At 47.1% G+C, this 17,560-nt stretch overlaps 1 protein-coding gene across 2 annotated transcripts in view; it reads right to left on the bottom strand.

Moving 5' to 3' along the window:
* RAD23B (RAD23 homolog B, nucleotide excision repair protein) overlaps positions 1-16,584 on the bottom strand; it is a 340,024-nt gene extending 323,440 nt beyond the window's left edge. Inside the window, exon 1 of one of the 2 annotated variants that reach the window (XM_030194313.1) lies at positions 16,167-16,583. In XM_030194313.1, coding sequence (XP_030050173.1) covers positions 16,167-16,232 — 66 coding nt within the window. In that variant the 5' untranslated portion in view covers positions 16,233-16,583. Of the gene's footprint in view, positions 1-16,166 lie in introns of both variants that reach the window. The other variant, XM_030194314.1, reaches the window with a different exon arrangement.
* Positions 16,585-17,560: the final 976 nt, after the last annotated feature.

Raw genomic sequence — 17,560 nt, forward strand, 5'->3', positions numbered from 1 at the left:
CACTCAGAGGCTCTGAGTATGTCCTGCACTGTACTGACGTCGCAATTTAGTCACTCTCCTTTCTAGTCTAAGAATTTCTTGTCTCCTCATTTTCTGCTTAAAACTTGTATAAGCTATAATCTCCCCTCTAAGCACTGCTTTAGCTGTCTCCCAATAAAGTACTGGATCCGTCCTATGAATCTCATTATTGATGCTGAAGTCTTTCCAACATTTAGTCAAGTGGGGTAAGAATTGTCCATCCCTATAAAGCCAAGTTGGGAATCTGCATATATAGTCCTCTCTCATCCCTCCGTCCAGTTCCAACCTCACCATTACCCAGGCATGATCTGAGACCACTATTGGCCCAATTTTTGCTGTGTCCACTTGTGCAAATATGTCTCCAGTTACTAATATATAGTCGATACGGGACAGAGTGGCGTGGGCCCTCGATAAGTGGGTATAGTCCCTTTCAAGAGGGTTCTCCACACATCTACTACCGCAAAAGCTTCCTCCATTGCTGCTATTCCCTTCCCAGGCCTAGGTCTCTCTCTCCCAATAGAGCCGGACCTGTCCAATGCCGGGTCCGCTACTTCATTAAAATCTCCCCCCCATTATAATCGGGATTCCTCCTAACCCTTGCAGTGCACTAGTGAGCTGTGTGTAAAATCGCTGATCAAACGTGTTTGGTGCGTAGATATTGCAAAGCAAGACTGGTTGTCTGTCCAATACTACAGATGCCAACACATATCTGCTCCCAGTGTCTCCTACTACCTTATTAACTTTCACATGTATACCTTTTCGTACTAGTGTAATCACTCCTCCTTTCCCTCCCACTGCCGGGGACTCAAAAATTTCTCCCACCCACCATCGCTTCAATTTAGCATGTTCTGTACATGTTAAATGTGTCTCCTGCAAAAATGCAATTGATGTCTTTTGATCATTGAGGATTTTTAGGATTTTCTGTCTTTTAATGGGCGAGTGGATGCCCCCTACATTCCAAGTTACTACTTGTAATGGAGTCATGTAATCTCTTTCTGAGAAGTTCTGAGAGAAGAGGACATTTCTCTGGTAAGTGAATGCTACTTTGCTTTGTGCTTTGGGAACTTAAAGATTGAGGTTTAAAGGAGGAATTGTAGGTTAGTGTTAGGCAAAATTAAAAAACAAATTTCAACAGCTAACAGAAAACAGCTAATCTCCATAGTCTTTTCCACTTTGTTTTAAAAGCTTTGTACCACAGCATTAACAGAATCTAACAGCCACTGCAGGATCTAATTTAGTATTTCCACCCACCCCTAGGACAACTCCTCATTTATAGTCAGTTATTGTAATTAGGGTAACAAGCAAGGAGTGCTCTTATAGAGTTTTAAATATTTTTTCATCACCATCTAAGAAGGAAATACTAAATAAATCACACAATATACTATAAAAAGTAAAAGACACTTTTATATTAGGCTAATATCCTTAATACTGTAGCAAGTTTTAAATTATTGAAAAACTCAAAAACACTAAGATGGAGTCAGCAGTCCAGCAGCGAGAGGGGTGCTATCCAGTCTTTTGCATTGAGTGTCACATTTATGATTATCTCCCAGTTGGTGAGATGTCATATGTTTGCGCCCGATGCAAAGAGCTCCTAGCTCTTAGAGAACGTGTCCGTTCTCTTGAGGCTAGAGTAGCAGACTTGGTGGAGCTGAGGGAGACAGAGAGGTACATAGAGGAGACCTACAGGGATGTTGTAGAGAAGTCCCACCTCCAGTCTAGTAGCCCTTGTGCTACCTTGGAGGAGGGAGGTCTCCTAGAAGGAGAGCATCACCCTGGTGAAGTAGGAAGTACTCCTGTAGCCAGGACCTGCCCACCAGGGGATGTACTATCCTCTCGCACCGAGGATATGTCTCCAAGTGCTGCCTGGGAGGGAAAGGTTAGTACAGCTGTTGTAGTTGGTGATTCGATCATTAGGCATATAGATAGCTGGGTGGCTGGTGGACGTGAGGATCGCCTGGTGACTTGCCTGCCTGGTGCGAAGGTGGCGGACCTCACTCGTCACCTAGATAGGATTTTAGATAGTGCTGGGGAGGAGTCCGCTGTCTTGGTACATGTGGGTACCAATGACATAGGAAAATGTGGAAAAGAGGTTCTGGAAGCCAAATTTAGGCTCTTAGGTAGAAAGCTCAAATCCAGATCCTCTAGGGTAGCATTTTCTGAAATGCTACCTGTTCCACGTGCAGGGCCCAAGAGACAGGCAGAGCTCCAGAGTCTCAATGCGTGGATGAGACGATGGTGCAGGGAGGAGGGTTTTAGATTTGTTAGGATCTGGGCAACATTCTGGGGAAGGGGGAGCCTATTCCGAAAGGATGGGCTCCACCTTAACCAGGGTGGGACCAGGCTGCTGGCGTCGGCATTTAAAAAGGAGATAGAGCAGCTTTTAAACTAGAAATGGGGGGAAGGCCGACAGTTGCTCAAAAGCGCATGGTTCGGGAAAAGGTATCTTGCAAAGATACCTCACAAACAGGGAAGATAGGGTTTCTAGATAGTGAGGTTGCACAACAGACCATGGTAGACCAGGTGCCCTTAAATACAACTAAAGATCAGACAAAAGATGTCAAATCAATAGTGTCAGGTTCTAAGCATCATGCAAATAAGAACAACAAACATACTCTGAAATGTCTATATGCAAATGCTAGGAGTCTAAGAAATAAGATGGGAGAGTTGGAATATATTGTACTAAATGAAAAATTGGATATAATAGGCATTACTGAGACCTGGTGGAAGGAGGATAACCAGTGGAACACTGTCATACCGGGGTACAAAGTATATCGTAGTGATAGGGTGGACCGGACTGGTGGAGGGGTAGCATTGTATATTAACGAGAGCCTTGACTCAGATAGATTACAAATTCAGCAGGACACAAATCACACCTTTGAATCATTGTGGGTTGAAATTCCATGTATAAAAGGGAAAAAAACGGTGATAGGAGTGTACTACCGTCCGCCTCGCCAGGATGAGCAGGTAGACACAGAAATGATAAAAGAAATCAGAGACGCGAACAAAATGGGCAATGTGATAATAATGGGTAACTTCAATTATCCAAATATAGACTGGGTAAATGTAACATCGGGACATGCTACAGAGATACAATTCCTTGATGAAATCAAGGACAGCTTTATGGAGCAACTGGTGCAGGAGCCGACGAGAGAAGGAAAAATTCTAGACTTGGTCCTTAGTGGAGCGCATGATCTGGTGAGGGACGTTATGGTACTGGGGCCGTAATATGATCAGTTTTGATATCGACCTTGAAGTAACTGTACACAGAAAGTCAAATACATTAGCATTTAACTTTAAAAAAGGAGACTATGATAAAATGAGAAGAACGGTAAAAAAAAACTTAGGGGGGCAACTGAGAGAGTAAAAACTGTACAACAGGCGTGGACGCTGTTCAAAAATACCATCCTGGAGGCCCAGGCCATACATATTCCGCGAATTAGAAAAGAAAGACGGAACTCCAAAAGACAGCCGGCCTGGTTGAAAAGTGAGGTGAAGGAAGCTATTAGGGCTAAAAGAAACGCCTTCAGAAAATGGAAGAAGGAACCATCTGAAAATAACAAGAAGCAGCATAAGGAGTGTCAAAGCAAATGCAAGGCGCAGATAAAGAAGGCCAAGAGGGATTACGAAAAAAAGATAGCATTAGAGGCAAAAAAACATAGTAAATTTTTTTTTCGGTATATTAAAAGCAGGAAGCCGGCAAAAGAATCGGTTGGGCAGCTGGATGACCGAGGGGTAAAAGGGGCCATCAAGGAAGACAAAGATGTAGCAGAGAGACTGAATGAATTCTTTGCTTCGGTCTTCACCGAGGAAGATTTGGGTGGGATACCGGTGTCGGAAATGGTATTTCAAGCGGACGAGTCGGAGAAACTTACTGACTTCATGGAAAACCTGGAGGACGTAATGGGGCAGTTCAGCAAACTGAAGAGTAGCAAATCTCCTGGACCGGATGGTATTCATCCTAGAGTACTGATAGAACTGAAAAATGAGCTTGCGGAGCTACTGCTAGTGATATGCAACTTATCCTTAAAATCGAGTGTGGTACCGGAAGATTGGAGGGTGGCCAACGTAACGCCCATTTTTAATAAAGGCTCCAGGGGAGATCCGGGAAATTATAGACCGGTGAGTCTGACGTCTGTGCCGGGGAAAATGGTAGAGGCTATTATTAAAAACAAAATTACAGAGCACATCCGAGGACATGGATTACTGAGACCGAGTCAGCACGGCTTTTGTGTGGGGAAATCTTGCCTGACCAATTTACTTCAATTCTTTGAAGGAGTAAACAAACATGTGGACAAAAGGGAGCCGGTTGATATTGTGTATCTGGATTTTCAAAAGGCGTTTTGACAAGGTACCTCATGAAAGGCTACAGAGGAAATTGGAGGGTCATGGGATAGGAGGAAATGTCCTATTGTGGATTAAAAACTGGTTGAAGGATAGGAAACAGAGAGTGGGGTTAAATGGGCAGTATTCACAATGGAGAAGGGTAGTTAGTGGGGTTCCTCAGGGGTCTGTGCTAGGACCGCTGCTTTTTAATATATTTATAAATGATTTAGAGATGGGAGTAACTAGCGAGGTAATTAAATTTGCTGATGACACAAAGTTATTCAAAGTCGTTAACTCACGACAGGATTGTGAAAAATTACAAGAGGACCTTACGAGACTGGGAGACTGGGCGGCTAAATGGCAGATGACGTTTAATGTGAGCAAGTGCAAGGTGATGCATGTGGGAAAAAAGAACCCGAATTATAGCTACGTCATGCAAGGTTCCACGTTAGGAGTTACGGACCAAGAAAGGGATCTGGGTGTCGTCGTCGATAACATGCTGAAAGCTTCTGCTCAGTGTGCTGCTGCAGCTAGGAAAGCAAATAGAATGTTGGGTATTATTAGGAAAGGTATGGAAAACAGGTGTGAGGATATTATAATGCCGTTGTATCGCTCCATGGTGCGACCGCACCTTGAGTATTGTGTTCAATTCTGGTCGCCGCATCTCAAGAAAGATATAGTAGAATTGGAAAAGGTGCAGCGAAGGGCGACTAAAATGATAGCGGGGATGGGGATCGACACCCCTGTTTCAGAAAACTGCTAAAAAAGGATCTCTGGAAGACAAAGCCTGAATTTCAGAAATCCTCCTAGCCAAAGCAACGGCCACCAAAAACACTGTCTTAAGTGTTAGATCCTTCTCAGAAAACTGATTCAACGGTTCAAACGGTGGGGGCCTGGAGGGCTCGCAGTACCACATTCAAATGCCACGCCGGGCACGGCTGCCGCAGAGGAGGCCGAAGAGCCCCATGTAGGAAACGGACCACATCAGAGTGAGCTGCTAAAGAGGAACCGTCCAGTTTGCCCCTAAAACAAGCTAGCGCGGCCACCTGCACTCAAAGGGAATTATATGCCAATCCCTTTTGAAGACCATCCTGAAGGAACTCCAGAATAACCGGAATGTCCGCCCAAAAAGGCGATTCAGCATGCAAAGCACACCACGCCCAGAAAGCTTTCCAAACTCGCACATACGCTGCTGAAGCAGACTGCTTCTGTGCCCCCAAAAGAGTGGCAATGACTGGTCCTGAAAATCCCTTCTTCCTCAGCTGCCGCCTCTCAATAGCCAAGCTGTAAGACCAAAGCAGGAGGGATTTTCCATTTGAACTGGACCTTGATGCAGCAGATCGGGAGTCACCGGAAGTCGCAATGGTGGATCTGAGAGTGCTCGAACGAGATCCGCATACCACGGACGTCGGGGCCAGTCTGGGGCCACTAGAACGACCAGCCCCCGATGCCACTCTCTGTGGCAAAGAACTCTCCCTATCAGAGGCCACAGAGGAAAATCATACAATAGCTGTTCCAGCAATGGCTGGAAAAGAGAATTCAATCCTGCGGATCCTGGCTGCCGTTTGCGGCTGAAGAACCTGGGAACTTTGGCATTGCAAGCCATGGCCATGAGATCCATTACTAGTCTTCCCCAACGTTGACAGATCAGCCGAAAAGTCAAGTCCGACAGCGTCCAGTCCGCTGCGTCCAAAAGAGTCCAGCTGAGAAAATCCGTTTGAACATTGTCTTGACCCTCAAGGTGTGCTGCCGACAGACTCTGAATATGCACTTCCGCCCATACTAGAAGATGAGACGCTGCCACAGCCAAGGGAAGACTGCGAGTGCCACCCTGCTGATTGATGTAGGCCACTGTTTTTTGGTGTTGTCCGCGAATACATGAACCGCCTGCCCCTGCAGAAGGTCCTGAAAACTCCGCAGCGCATTCACGACTGCTCGCAACTCCATACGATTTATCGACCAAGTCGCTTTGAGAGGGGTCCACGATCCCTGGGCTACTCGATGAAGACAATGGGCTCCCCAGCCCGCAAGGCTGGCATCCATCACAACTACCACCCAATTGGGAGACGCCAGAGAAACACCCTTCTGCAAATTGGCTGACTGGAGCCACCACGCAAGACTGTCCCTGGCCCGGCTCGACCAAGGAAGGCATTGTTGATAATCCAGCGACGGCGGCAGCCATCTGCTCAAAGGAAATTCTGAAGAGGCCGCATGTGAACCCTTGCCCATGAAATGACCTCCAAGGTTGCCGTCATGGAAACGAGGAGCTGAACATAGTCCCACACTCGGGGAGCACGACGACTCAATAAGGTCCGTACCTGAGAAAGCAATTTGATCCTTCGCCCCTTGAGGAGAAACACCTTCCCCCGCTTCATAACGAATTGCACTCCAAGATACTCCAGAATCTGAGTAGGAGCCAGATGACTTGTCCATATTGACCACCCAACCTAAGGATTGCAACACCGCAATCACTCGGTCGGTGACCACTCGACTCTCCTCTGCTGTCGTCGCCCGAATCAGCCAGTCGTCAAGATATGGATGCACTCGAATCCCCTCCTTCTGCAGAAACTGGAAGTGCTGACCCAGCACCGCAAATCTGAGAAATCTCTGATGGGGCTGCCAAATGGGAATGTGCAGGTAAGCTTCACTCAAATCGAAAGCAGTCAAAAACTCGCCTGGTTGAACAGCAGCAATAACTGCCCTTAATGTCTCCATGCGGAAGTGACGAACCCGCAAAAACTGGTTTACTTTTATGAGATCGAGAATAGGCCGAAAAGCCCCTCCCTTCTTTGGTACCACAAAGAAGATGGAGCACCGACCTGTGCGTCTTTCGAGAGGAGGAACAAGTACGATAGCCCCTATTCTTAGCAGGCCTCGCAAACACTGCAGAACCGCTGTCCTCTTTTCTGGAGTCCTGCTGTGTATCGCGGTCCAAAAGTCTGTGACTGACGAGAATTCTAGCTTGTATCCTTCTCGCACCACATCGAGGACCCACTGGTCCGAAGTAATTCTCGCCCACACTGGAAGAAACAGAGAAAGACGACCACAGACCTGCTCTCCTCCCGAGTGGACCTGCGCCCCATCATTTGGAGGCCCGAGAAGGAGCCCCCAGACAAGAGTGGGGTCCAGCCGGACGCTTCTCGTTGTGAAAGGAAGAACGCTGCCCAAAACAAGGACGCTGAAAGGCTGCATTGGACCGCCCTGGGCGATACCGTCGTGTCTCTCTGAAACGTGACCTCGAGGCTCCCTGCCTGGAAGTAAACTTGGGTCTATCCTCCGGAAGACGCTGAGATTTGGAATCCCCCAAATCTTTAACAATCTTTTCTAGGTCTTCCCCAAAAAGCAATTTCCCTCGGAAAGGTAATTTAATGGGCCGTTGCTTAAGAGTGTCACGGTTGTGCCCATGTTTCGTGCTCTCCTTCCTCTCGCCATCTGGTGGCCTGACCTGGTGGCTGCAGTGAACTGTCTGGTTGTTGTCACCCGTTCCAGATTTCAGGCCAGTCCGGTCCGGATCTTCCAGACTGTCAGACTTGCTCTGCTTGTTTGAATCTGCACAGCATCCATAGTTGCCTGGTTATTGCTGCAGTGAGCCTCAGCTGCTGTTGGGCTTATTAGTCATTCTGAAAACCTTCTGCTTTGCCTTTGCATCGTCTAAGGCCCTGGTATGTTGGTGCTTGTTGCCCTTCAGCCTGAGTTTGTTTCCTTGTTCTAGTTTCTTGCCTGAAGTTCTTGCCCGTTTCTAGTTAGTCTTTGTTTAGGTTAGGGTTTGCTTGTTTCTTAGTCTTGCTCTTTGTTTGTAGTTCTTTGTGTAGTGCTTAGGTTTCTGTGTTGTCTGTCTTCAGTGGCTGCTTGCAGTTTTTAGTTCGTTTGCCGGTGCTGGAACTGAACCAAAACTCCTGCAAAGGAAAGGTTTAATTCTGACCTAAAATCCCCAAACTTCTCAACTAGCTGGTTTTGTAGGTGAGCTACCGATAATCTCTTTAAATTTTAATGCTTATTGCTTAATAATTTTAATTAGCACTGTGAAACCTCTCTCTCTTTCTTTCTGGCTTTCTTTCTGTTCCTGCCAAACTCTGATAGAGAGGAACTGCTATAATTATTGGGAATATTTAGACTTAGTGAAAAGGAAAGTTAGCAATATCTAGGGCAGTTTTAAAAGTTAAATCAAGTGAAAATTCTTGCTCAGACTGGACCATTTGGGTCCATTCAACTAGAGCATTCCCTTGATAACAACAGCATTTAGCTGACACTTTGGGACTTAGCGATCCAGAAATATAGAAAATCTCAAGAGGAGGAACACGGGGAGGAATACCGGATGAAACTGAAAGAAGCCAAGAGAGAGGTACGTCTGGCAAAGGCGCAAGCGGAAGAACAAATGGCTAGAAATGTAAGGAGGGGAGACAAAAACTTCTTCAGGTATATTAGTGAAAGGAGAAAGACTATAAAGGGAATTGTGAGACTAAAAGATACAACGAAACGCTTTGTAGAAAATGATGAAGAAAAAGCCAATTTGCTAAATAGATACTTTTGTTCTGTTTTCACTGAAGAAAACCCTGGGGAAGGACCGAGAGGGACTGGCAAAAGTACACCTGAAAATGAGGTGGATAGAGCGCCGTTCACGGAAGAGAGTGTGTATCAACAACTTGGAAAGCTAAAGGTGGACAAAGCCATGGGGCCGGACGGGATCCACCCCAGAATACTAAGGGAGCTCAGAGAGGTTCTGGCGGGTCCTCTTAAAGACTTGTTTAATAAATCCTTGGAGACGGGAGAGGTTCCGAGGGACTGGAGAACGGCGGAGGTGGTCCCCTCTTCACAAAAGTGGGGATAGGGAAGAAGCTGGAAACTACAGGCCGGTAAGCCTCACTTCGGTTATTGGAAAAGTAATGGAAGCCATGCTGAAGGAAAGGATAGTGAATTTCCTGGAAGCCAATAAGTTGCAAGATCCGAGACAACATGGTTTCACCAAAGGGAAATCGTGCCAAACGAATCTCATTGAATTCTTTGACTGGGTGACGGGAGAATTAAATCAAGGACGTGCTATGGACGTCATCTACTTAGATTTCAGCAAGGCTTTCGACACGGTTCCCCACAGGAGGCTCTTAAATAAACTAGACGGCCTGAAGATAGGACCCGAAGTGGTGAACTGGATTAGGAACTGGTTGACGGACAGACGACAGAGGGTGGTGGTGAACGGAGTTCGCTCGGAGGAAGGAAAGGTGAGTAGTGGAGTGCCTCAGGGATCGGTGCTGGGGCCGATTCTGTTCAATATATTTGTGAGTGACATTGCCGAAGGGTTAGAAGGTAAAGTTTGCCTTTTTGCGGATGACACCAAGATTTGCAACAGAGTGGACACCCCGGAGGGAGTGGAAAAGATGAAAAAAGATCTGAAGAAGCTAGAAGAATGGTCTAACGTTTGGCAATTAAAATTCAATGCGAAGAAATGCAAAGTGATGCACATAGGGAGTAGAAATCCAAGAGAGACGTATGTGTTAGGCGGGGAGAGTCTGATAGGCACAGACGGGGAGAGGGATCTTGGGGTGATAGTATCTGAGGACCTGAAGGCGACGAAACAGTGCGACAAGGCGGTGGCAGTAGCTAAAAGATTGCTAGGCTGTATAGAGAGAGGAGTGACCAGCAGAAGAAAGGAGGTTTTAATGCCCCTGTATAAGACGTTGGTGAGGCCCCACCTGGAGTATTGTGTTCAGTTTTGGAGGCCGTATCTTGCGAAGGATATTAAAAAAATGGAAGCGGTGCAAAGAAAAGCTACGAGGATGGTATGGGATTTACATTCCAAGACGTATGAAGAGAGGCTTGCTGACCTGAACATGTACACCCTGGAGGAAAGGAGGAACAGGGGTGATATGATACAGACGTTCAAATATTTGAAAAGTATTAATCCGCAAACGAATCTTTTCCGGAGATGGGAAGGCGGTAGAACGAGAGGACATGAAATGAGATTGAAGGGGGGCAGACTCAGGAAAGATGTCAGGAAGTATTTTTTCACGGAGAGGGTGGTGGACGCTTGGAATGCCCTCCCGCGGGAGGTGGTGGAGATGAAAACGGTAACGGAGTTCAAACATGCGTGGGATATGCATAGAGGAATCCTGTGCAGAAGGAATGGATCCTCAGAAGCTTAGCTGAAATTGGGTGGCGGAGCAGTTGGGGGAAGAGGGGGTGGTGGTTGGGAGGCGAGGATAGGGGAGGGTAGACTTATATGGTCTGTACCAGAGCCGGTGATGGGAGGCGGGACTGGTTGGGAGGCGGGAAATACTGCTGGGCAGACTTATAATGGTCTGTGCCCTGAAAAGGACAGGTACAAATTCAAGGTAAGGTATACACATATGAGTTTGTCTTGGGCAGACTGAATGGACCATGCAGGTCTTTTTCTGCCGTCATCTACTATGTTACTATGTTCCCCTGTTTGTCAGTGTTTGTTTCCTGCTTTTGTGGCTGCTTGCAGCTTCCAGTTTCTGTACCCTAGCTTGTCCTTTCCCTGCCTTGTGTTGTCTCTTCTGTGGGTCCTAGCCCTGTTTCTTGCCTTGCTGCCCGTTTATTCCTTTTCCCTCTGACCCTCAGGCCTGGTTCAGCCTAGGGGGTTTCCAGTCCTGCCTTGCCCAGTAAGTCCTGCTGGCCACCTGCAGCCAGGAGCTCAACTGCTGGTGAAAAGTGGCCAAGTGCAGGTGAAGTTTGAGGATACCTGCTCTGCTTAGTCCTGCCTGTTTGCCTCTGATGCAACTCCAGTCCGGAGTTCCAGTCCTGTTCTGCCTAGTCTCCAGTGTGGGGTGGTTTTGCCAGCCACTGCCGCTCCTCGGCAGTGGCCCAAGGGCTCACAAACCCAGTTCCTGCTTTTGGAAAACGTGACATAGAGGCCATATCTGCGGCCCAATGACGGAGCCACAGAAGACAAGAGGAAATGGTCAAGGCCATGAGTTTGGCTGAAGCACGGACCAAATCATACAAGGCATCCGCCAAGTACGGCAGCCCAATATCCATCAGCGACATCTGAGGAGTTCCTGGCATATCAGACTCCGAAATCAAATCCATGACAGAATGTAGCCAGCTGGGACAAGCACTATGTCAAGATTGTGGTCATGACCCCTCTCAGACCTTATTTCCGATGGTCAGCTTCTGAGCTGGCTTCTGTCTGTTCTTCCTGAGTTAGTTCTGTCTCTGTGTGCTGGCTGCTTCCAGCATGGCTCTGATTACTCCACTATACTGCACCTGTGTGTGTTAAGCCTCTCTGTGCTTCAGTATGCTTTCTGCCTGTGTCTTGGTTTGTGTTCCTCTTGCCAGAACCAGTGGCTGCCATAGACTTTCCAGACTTTCTTTCTGGTCCGGTCCAGATATTCCAGCCCTCCAGACTTGGTTTGAAGTTTGGCAGCTAGCCTCACCCGTAGATGCCTCATGATTCCTGCAGCTCAGTTTCAGCTGCTGATGGGTTTATTACCACCTGGAAACCTTCTGAGTTTGCCTTTGCATCGTCTAAGGTCCCTGGTTTGTTGGTGCTTTGTTGCACTTCTGCCTAGTCTGGTTTCTTGTATTGTTCCTTGTCTGATTCTAGTTAGTCTGTGTGTAGTTTAGCTTAGGTTTATTTGCTTATTTCCCTAGTCTTGTTTCTGGTCTATATTCCTTGTCTAGTTTCTGTTTGTCTCTCTCTTGCTTAGTGGCTGCTCTGTAGCTTTCAGACCTGCCTCTTGTCTGTCAGTATTTGTACCCTGTTTCAGTGGCTGCGTGGCAGCTTTCAGTTTCTGTCCTTTAGCTTGTCCATTTCCTGCTTTGTGTAGTATTGTCTGTCTGCGAGTCCTAGCCCAGTTTCCTGCCTTACTGCCCATGTATATTCCTTTCCCCTTTGACCCTCAGTCCCTGATCAGCCTAGTTGGTATCCAGTGCCTACCCTGTCCAGTAAGTCCTGCCGGCCACCTGCACCCAGGGGCTCAACTCCTGGGGAAGGGCGGTCAAGCGCAGGTGAAGTCTAGCTGTTTCTATCAGAGTTCTGCCTTGTCTCTGGTGTGGGGTGGTCTTGCCTGCCACCGCTGCTCCACAGCCGTGGCCGGGCTCATGAACCTAGTTTCTGCCTTGAAAGCCTGACACTCTAGCAGCATAAGAACTACAAACAGAAGCTTGAAGTGTCAAAGCGGCCACCTCAAAGGCACGTTTTAAAGAGGCCTCTAGCCGTCTGTTTTGCACATCCTTAAGTGCCATACCACCTTCCACTGGAAGAGTAGTCTTCTTAGTGACCGCCGTCACCAGGGCATCCACCCTAGGTACAGCAAACTGCTCTAAACGGTCCGCTGAAACTGGATACAACCTGGCCATAGCCCTGGCTACTTTCAGCCCCCCATCCGGATCCACCCACTGGGCCAAAATCAACTCTTCAATAGCTTCATGTACCAGAAAGGCCTTAGAAGGTCATCTGGTACTAGCCATCTTGGGGTTGACCACCTGAGAAGCCACAACCTCAGGGTCCTCTATATTCCAGTGCCTGAGAGATAAAGGAGGACAACTCCTCCTTATGGAAAATCCTCACTGCGGAAGACTCCTCCAGTTGGTCAGTGAGGACACCGTCCTCCACGTCCTCTACCCATCTGCTCCGAGAGAGCCACCACGGAGGAAGCTGCAGGCGACCATATGCAGGACCCCTCCTCAGACCCCAAAGAAAGCCTAGGCTTTTTAAGGGAGGAGAAATCCTCTGGGGAAAACCCCCAAATCTCTTGGTTACCCCCAGACCCCCTGAGAGAATCAAAGGCCGAAGCTCTCACAGCCATGTGGGGGGGGGGGGGGGGGGGGGGGGGGGCAAGGCCCTTTTCAACAAAAACGCCTGATGGAGTAGCAAAATAAACTCTGGCGAAAACCTCTCCCCCACAACGAAGGTCGCATCCATGGCACCTGCACCACCGCCCAGAGTGTCTGTCGCCCCCCCCCCCCGACTTCCCTACCAGTGGAGAAGAAGCTTTGCCCAAAACCGCTACCAGAGCCAGCTCCGCAACCGATCGCAAAACGATGTGAGAATTGCCAGGCTCTGGGCGGGAAAGCACGCTCTCTGGGGGCCACTGCTCCGTCAAGTCCCGCAAAATCAGCGCTGCAAAGACCTGCTGCCAAACGCCATTTCCCGCATCGGGAACAGTGTTTTACCGCCTCCGCTGCCATTGCCTGTCCCCAAACAGGAACCCAGCAGGACTTACCCGGACCGGGAAAGCGCGGGAACTGACAGCTGAGCAAAAGAAAAAAAAAACTCTCTGCCTCCACTTCGAGGCAGGCTCAGACAAGCAGGCAACAGAAAACAGGACTTGGACAGCAGTAACACAAACCTGATCTCAGCAAAAACGCACTTCCCTGTGCTTCTCTGTTTCTCTTTTAAATAAATTCTATGGTTCTCTTTTTTTTTTTTTTTTACTGAGGCAGAAAAACAGGGAAGGAAAGGAACAGCAAAAGCCTGTTCAGAGGGAATTTGAGGTGCAGCAGGGCCCCAGCAACTGCGTATGCTGCCAAAGGGGACACCACCAGTCTGCCACCCCCGGCTCAAACTGGCCACCGGCCCAGGATCACCCTCAGAGGCCTTGGGCCCAGGAGCTGGAGAAAAAGCCGTCTACCACCTGCTGAGATAGAGACATACTAACTGAGAAAGGAGCTGGCTGTATGGCATCAATGCCTTTAGTTTATCTCTATCTCCACTTGCTGGTAGGCGGACAACCCATTAGTTCCCGGATTCATCTGCTGCAAGTGACTTACAATGTCAACACAATACGTAATAGAACACCTTAATAGACAGAATATGGAATAAGCAAATATGGAGTAAGAGTTAAAAAAAAAAAAAAGGTGACTTATTGGCCCATCTTATACTGACTTTTACTGACTTTAGCTTATACCTTTCCAGCACTAGTTCAAGGTTAAGTTACATTCAGGTTTACTAGATATAAGCAATTCATTACACCTCTTAGGCATCCAAGGGTCTCTGAAAAGTAATTCCAGATCCAAGACAACTCAAGCATCATTATTTTACACACACTTTACTACCTTTTCACCTACTCTTAAAGTCCTTTTTTTTTAAAGCCAAAACAATAACTAAATCCTTAATTTATCAGGCAAGCCACACTTTTTCTCTTAACCATTCCTTAAAATGTACCAAAACACATTTAGTGCAAGAACCTCTCTCCAAAGATTCCAATGGAGAGATAGTAGTAAAGGAGGGAGAGATAGCTGTTCAAAGTCCACCTCCACCCCTGCTTAAGTTGTCAGTTTACATTTTCTAGAACATTTCCCAACCAACAACTCCATAAGCTCCTCACTCTGTCCCATTTCCACATCCAGGGAAGGCGCCTTTCTACACATCCACACACCCCCCTTTATTGCTGTGTTTATCACCACCCTCATTTGTCCATTTTTTAATGCAGCGTGCTCACATGCCATCTCCTCGTGACTTCACTACAGCGCTCTCAGGACAGCCGATTTCAGAGAGGCGAAGTATGGCGTAGAAACACTCAAGGAGCAATCCAGTATTCTAATACTCACTTCAGATACTCCAGTGTTGCCAACCTTGCTTTTTTTCCCGCAAGTTTAGGCTTTTTTTTAAAGAATGCATGGGGTTTTTTTTTCCTGAACTTACAGGTAGTTTGGTTTTGGGCTTCTTGCTACTAGCAGCGAATGTGAGCAGAACGACTCGCATACACTGCAAGCGGCCTGTGCCACAACTCTGGTGTCTCGTGATTGATGAGCTGCAGTCTCCTGGGGCAGGACACCAGGCGCTAACAGTGCAGAGCTGGCACACGGAATTACTTCTCTCAGCTCATTGATAAGCTGAGTTCTGAGGCTGAAGCACACGCTTTGTTTCATGTGGTGTTAGGAGGGTCGGTATAAGCATCGGACCCTCTAACGCCTGGTAGTTGGAAGGGAAGCAGCCAGGTAAATATAATTCTGAGTGAAGTAACGTGTCTGTGCAGCTTGATGGGTTACAGTTTGGACTGTGTGCTCACTGGGTGTACTAAAGAAGAAAAAAAAAAAAGATATTGCACCTGATCCACTAAAGGTTTTGGGGGGAAGTTATGAAAGGACACTGGTATTTCCCACCTCTTAGGTTCACATGGGAAGCGCACTCTGCCCATTATTTGTGTAAATACTTTTATTGACATTTATGCTAACCTGTTGCTTAGTATTTTGGAAGCTCCAGGTGGCTGTATCTGGAGAAGTGTGAGTAACTAAAGTGGAATATTTCTGGATTTAAGAAGACCCTGGTTTCATTCACTGAACCGACCCTTTTATATATCGGTGTGCTGTTGTGTTTTGCATTTGCTTGTCCAGACTATCCTTAAGAAGTTAATATTTAAAAACAGCTGCCAACCGATGCAAATTAACACTGAAGAGTGTTTTAGCGCACGATTAAACTTCATAGTATGTAAAAAGATTTAGGGCTTTTTTTTCCAAGACTACCTACCTGCCAACTCTGATACTCCATAGAAGTGCCCGTGGCCTGAACCCTAACACGGCGTAAAGGGCTATCCCAGTACGTTCAGGCCGCGCTCAGCAGCTACACACAATTCAGAATGTATCAGAGGCCTGCAAAAAACATCCGACCCCGCTGTTCACCCGCCAGGCCAGCCCACTTCCCTTCACCCTCGAAACAAGAAGCTTCAGCAAAGACCCTTCCCATTGAACACATGAAGCTGCATAAATAATTTACCCCACCCCAAAACCACTACTAACCAGCCTACCTCATTCCTTCTTCTCATACTCCCTAGCTGTCTTTCACGTCACAGTTTGTATTCTCCCTGCCATCTGTATAATCCGTGACCAAATCAACCCTCACCCCTCCAGGCCCCAGGCTGCATTACCGTTTCGTCTGGATCAATATCGATTTTGAATGTCTGCTGCTGAAGGGTTTTCAGAGTAACCTGCATGGCGCCGTCGTGGATAGGTGCGTGTCTCCCGTTCTGTCTACTTTGGGGGAGAGCGGCAATATCCCACAGCTTCTCTATGTTACTCTTTCCGATTTCCTTCTGCTCCTTATTTTAGCAGCTTTTTTTTTTTTAATTCTGTATGGTTGCGTCCTACCTTTTATTTTCCCTTCACATAAAGAAAAAGAAAGAAAGGGGGGGAGTTCCCCTCGATAGTTCCCTCTAAAGGAAAGACCTGTTAGGGCTTCGCGTCTCCTTTCGCCAGGACGCTAATTCGCAAACTCATCACCATGGCCGGGCCGCAGCCGCCATCACGCGCCGAGCAGCCAGCAGAAAGACTTACGCGACAGAACGCCCGTCAACGGCACGCGTCACTGTGCATGCGTAGATAGGGCGCCTGCGTTCCGTTCTTTTTTTTTTCTTTTGGAAACCCAAGGGGGGAAGAGTTGTTTTATCACGTGACCAAGCCCCAAGCTAGCACGCACGACGCGGCCGACGACGAGGTTCCCCTAATTAATTTACTGAACACCCTTGAACGGTCGATTGGTAAGGCGCGTCCTTCCTCTCGGCCCCACTCCTCACTCCAGTGCACGCGGTCCTTCCTAACGGAAGAAAAAAAAAAACGGAATAAGAATTTTATGGAGCTGTATTAGTAAGATGATGTGAGTTAGTCCCAAGTAAAGTCCAGTTACCCGTGAGGTTCTCAGAACAGCACTAAGAAGCCATGAGCTAATGTCAAGTTGTTTGTAAGGATTTTTTTTCTTTTGCGAGCAAAGCTGGGTTTTAACAGCCACTCACGGTTGGTATGTAATGCTCGCTTATAAGCTTGTTTTACAACAGTAGCTAGATAACCACGATCCACAAACCTTTGATACATATCCGCTGTATGAGTTTTGTACTGAGTCACAGATGAACACAAACGTTTTATTCTAAGGGACTGGCCTTCTGGTATATTATATTAATAATAAACTGTCCATCATTAAAGGGTCTATGGATTCCTCTGAATTTGGAAAACAATATGATCATATTCACCTTGTGGAACAACAGCTAAAAAGTACATAAGTTCCGCGGAAAATGGACTACACTAGAGGATATGTATATCAGTGGATGGAAAAGTCTAGACAAACCAAAAGATTTAGAAATAAGTTACTTTTAAAATGTCTTATTTTTTAAAATTTATCTGGGATCAAAAGCAAAAACAATGTCTAGTGATCTTCAAACACTTCCCAAGTCTTTTTTACGCTTGCTTTAAACAACACAAGTGGTGACATATCTCCCAACATCCACAGGGACAAAGGCCAACAGGTCCAAGCATCCAACAAAAACATGGT

The sequence above is a fragment of the Microcaecilia unicolor genome, chromosome 2 (assembly GCF_901765095.1).
Source record: "Microcaecilia unicolor chromosome 2, aMicUni1.1, whole genome shotgun sequence".
NCBI lineage: Eukaryota > Metazoa > Chordata > Amphibia > Gymnophiona > Siphonopidae > Microcaecilia > Microcaecilia unicolor.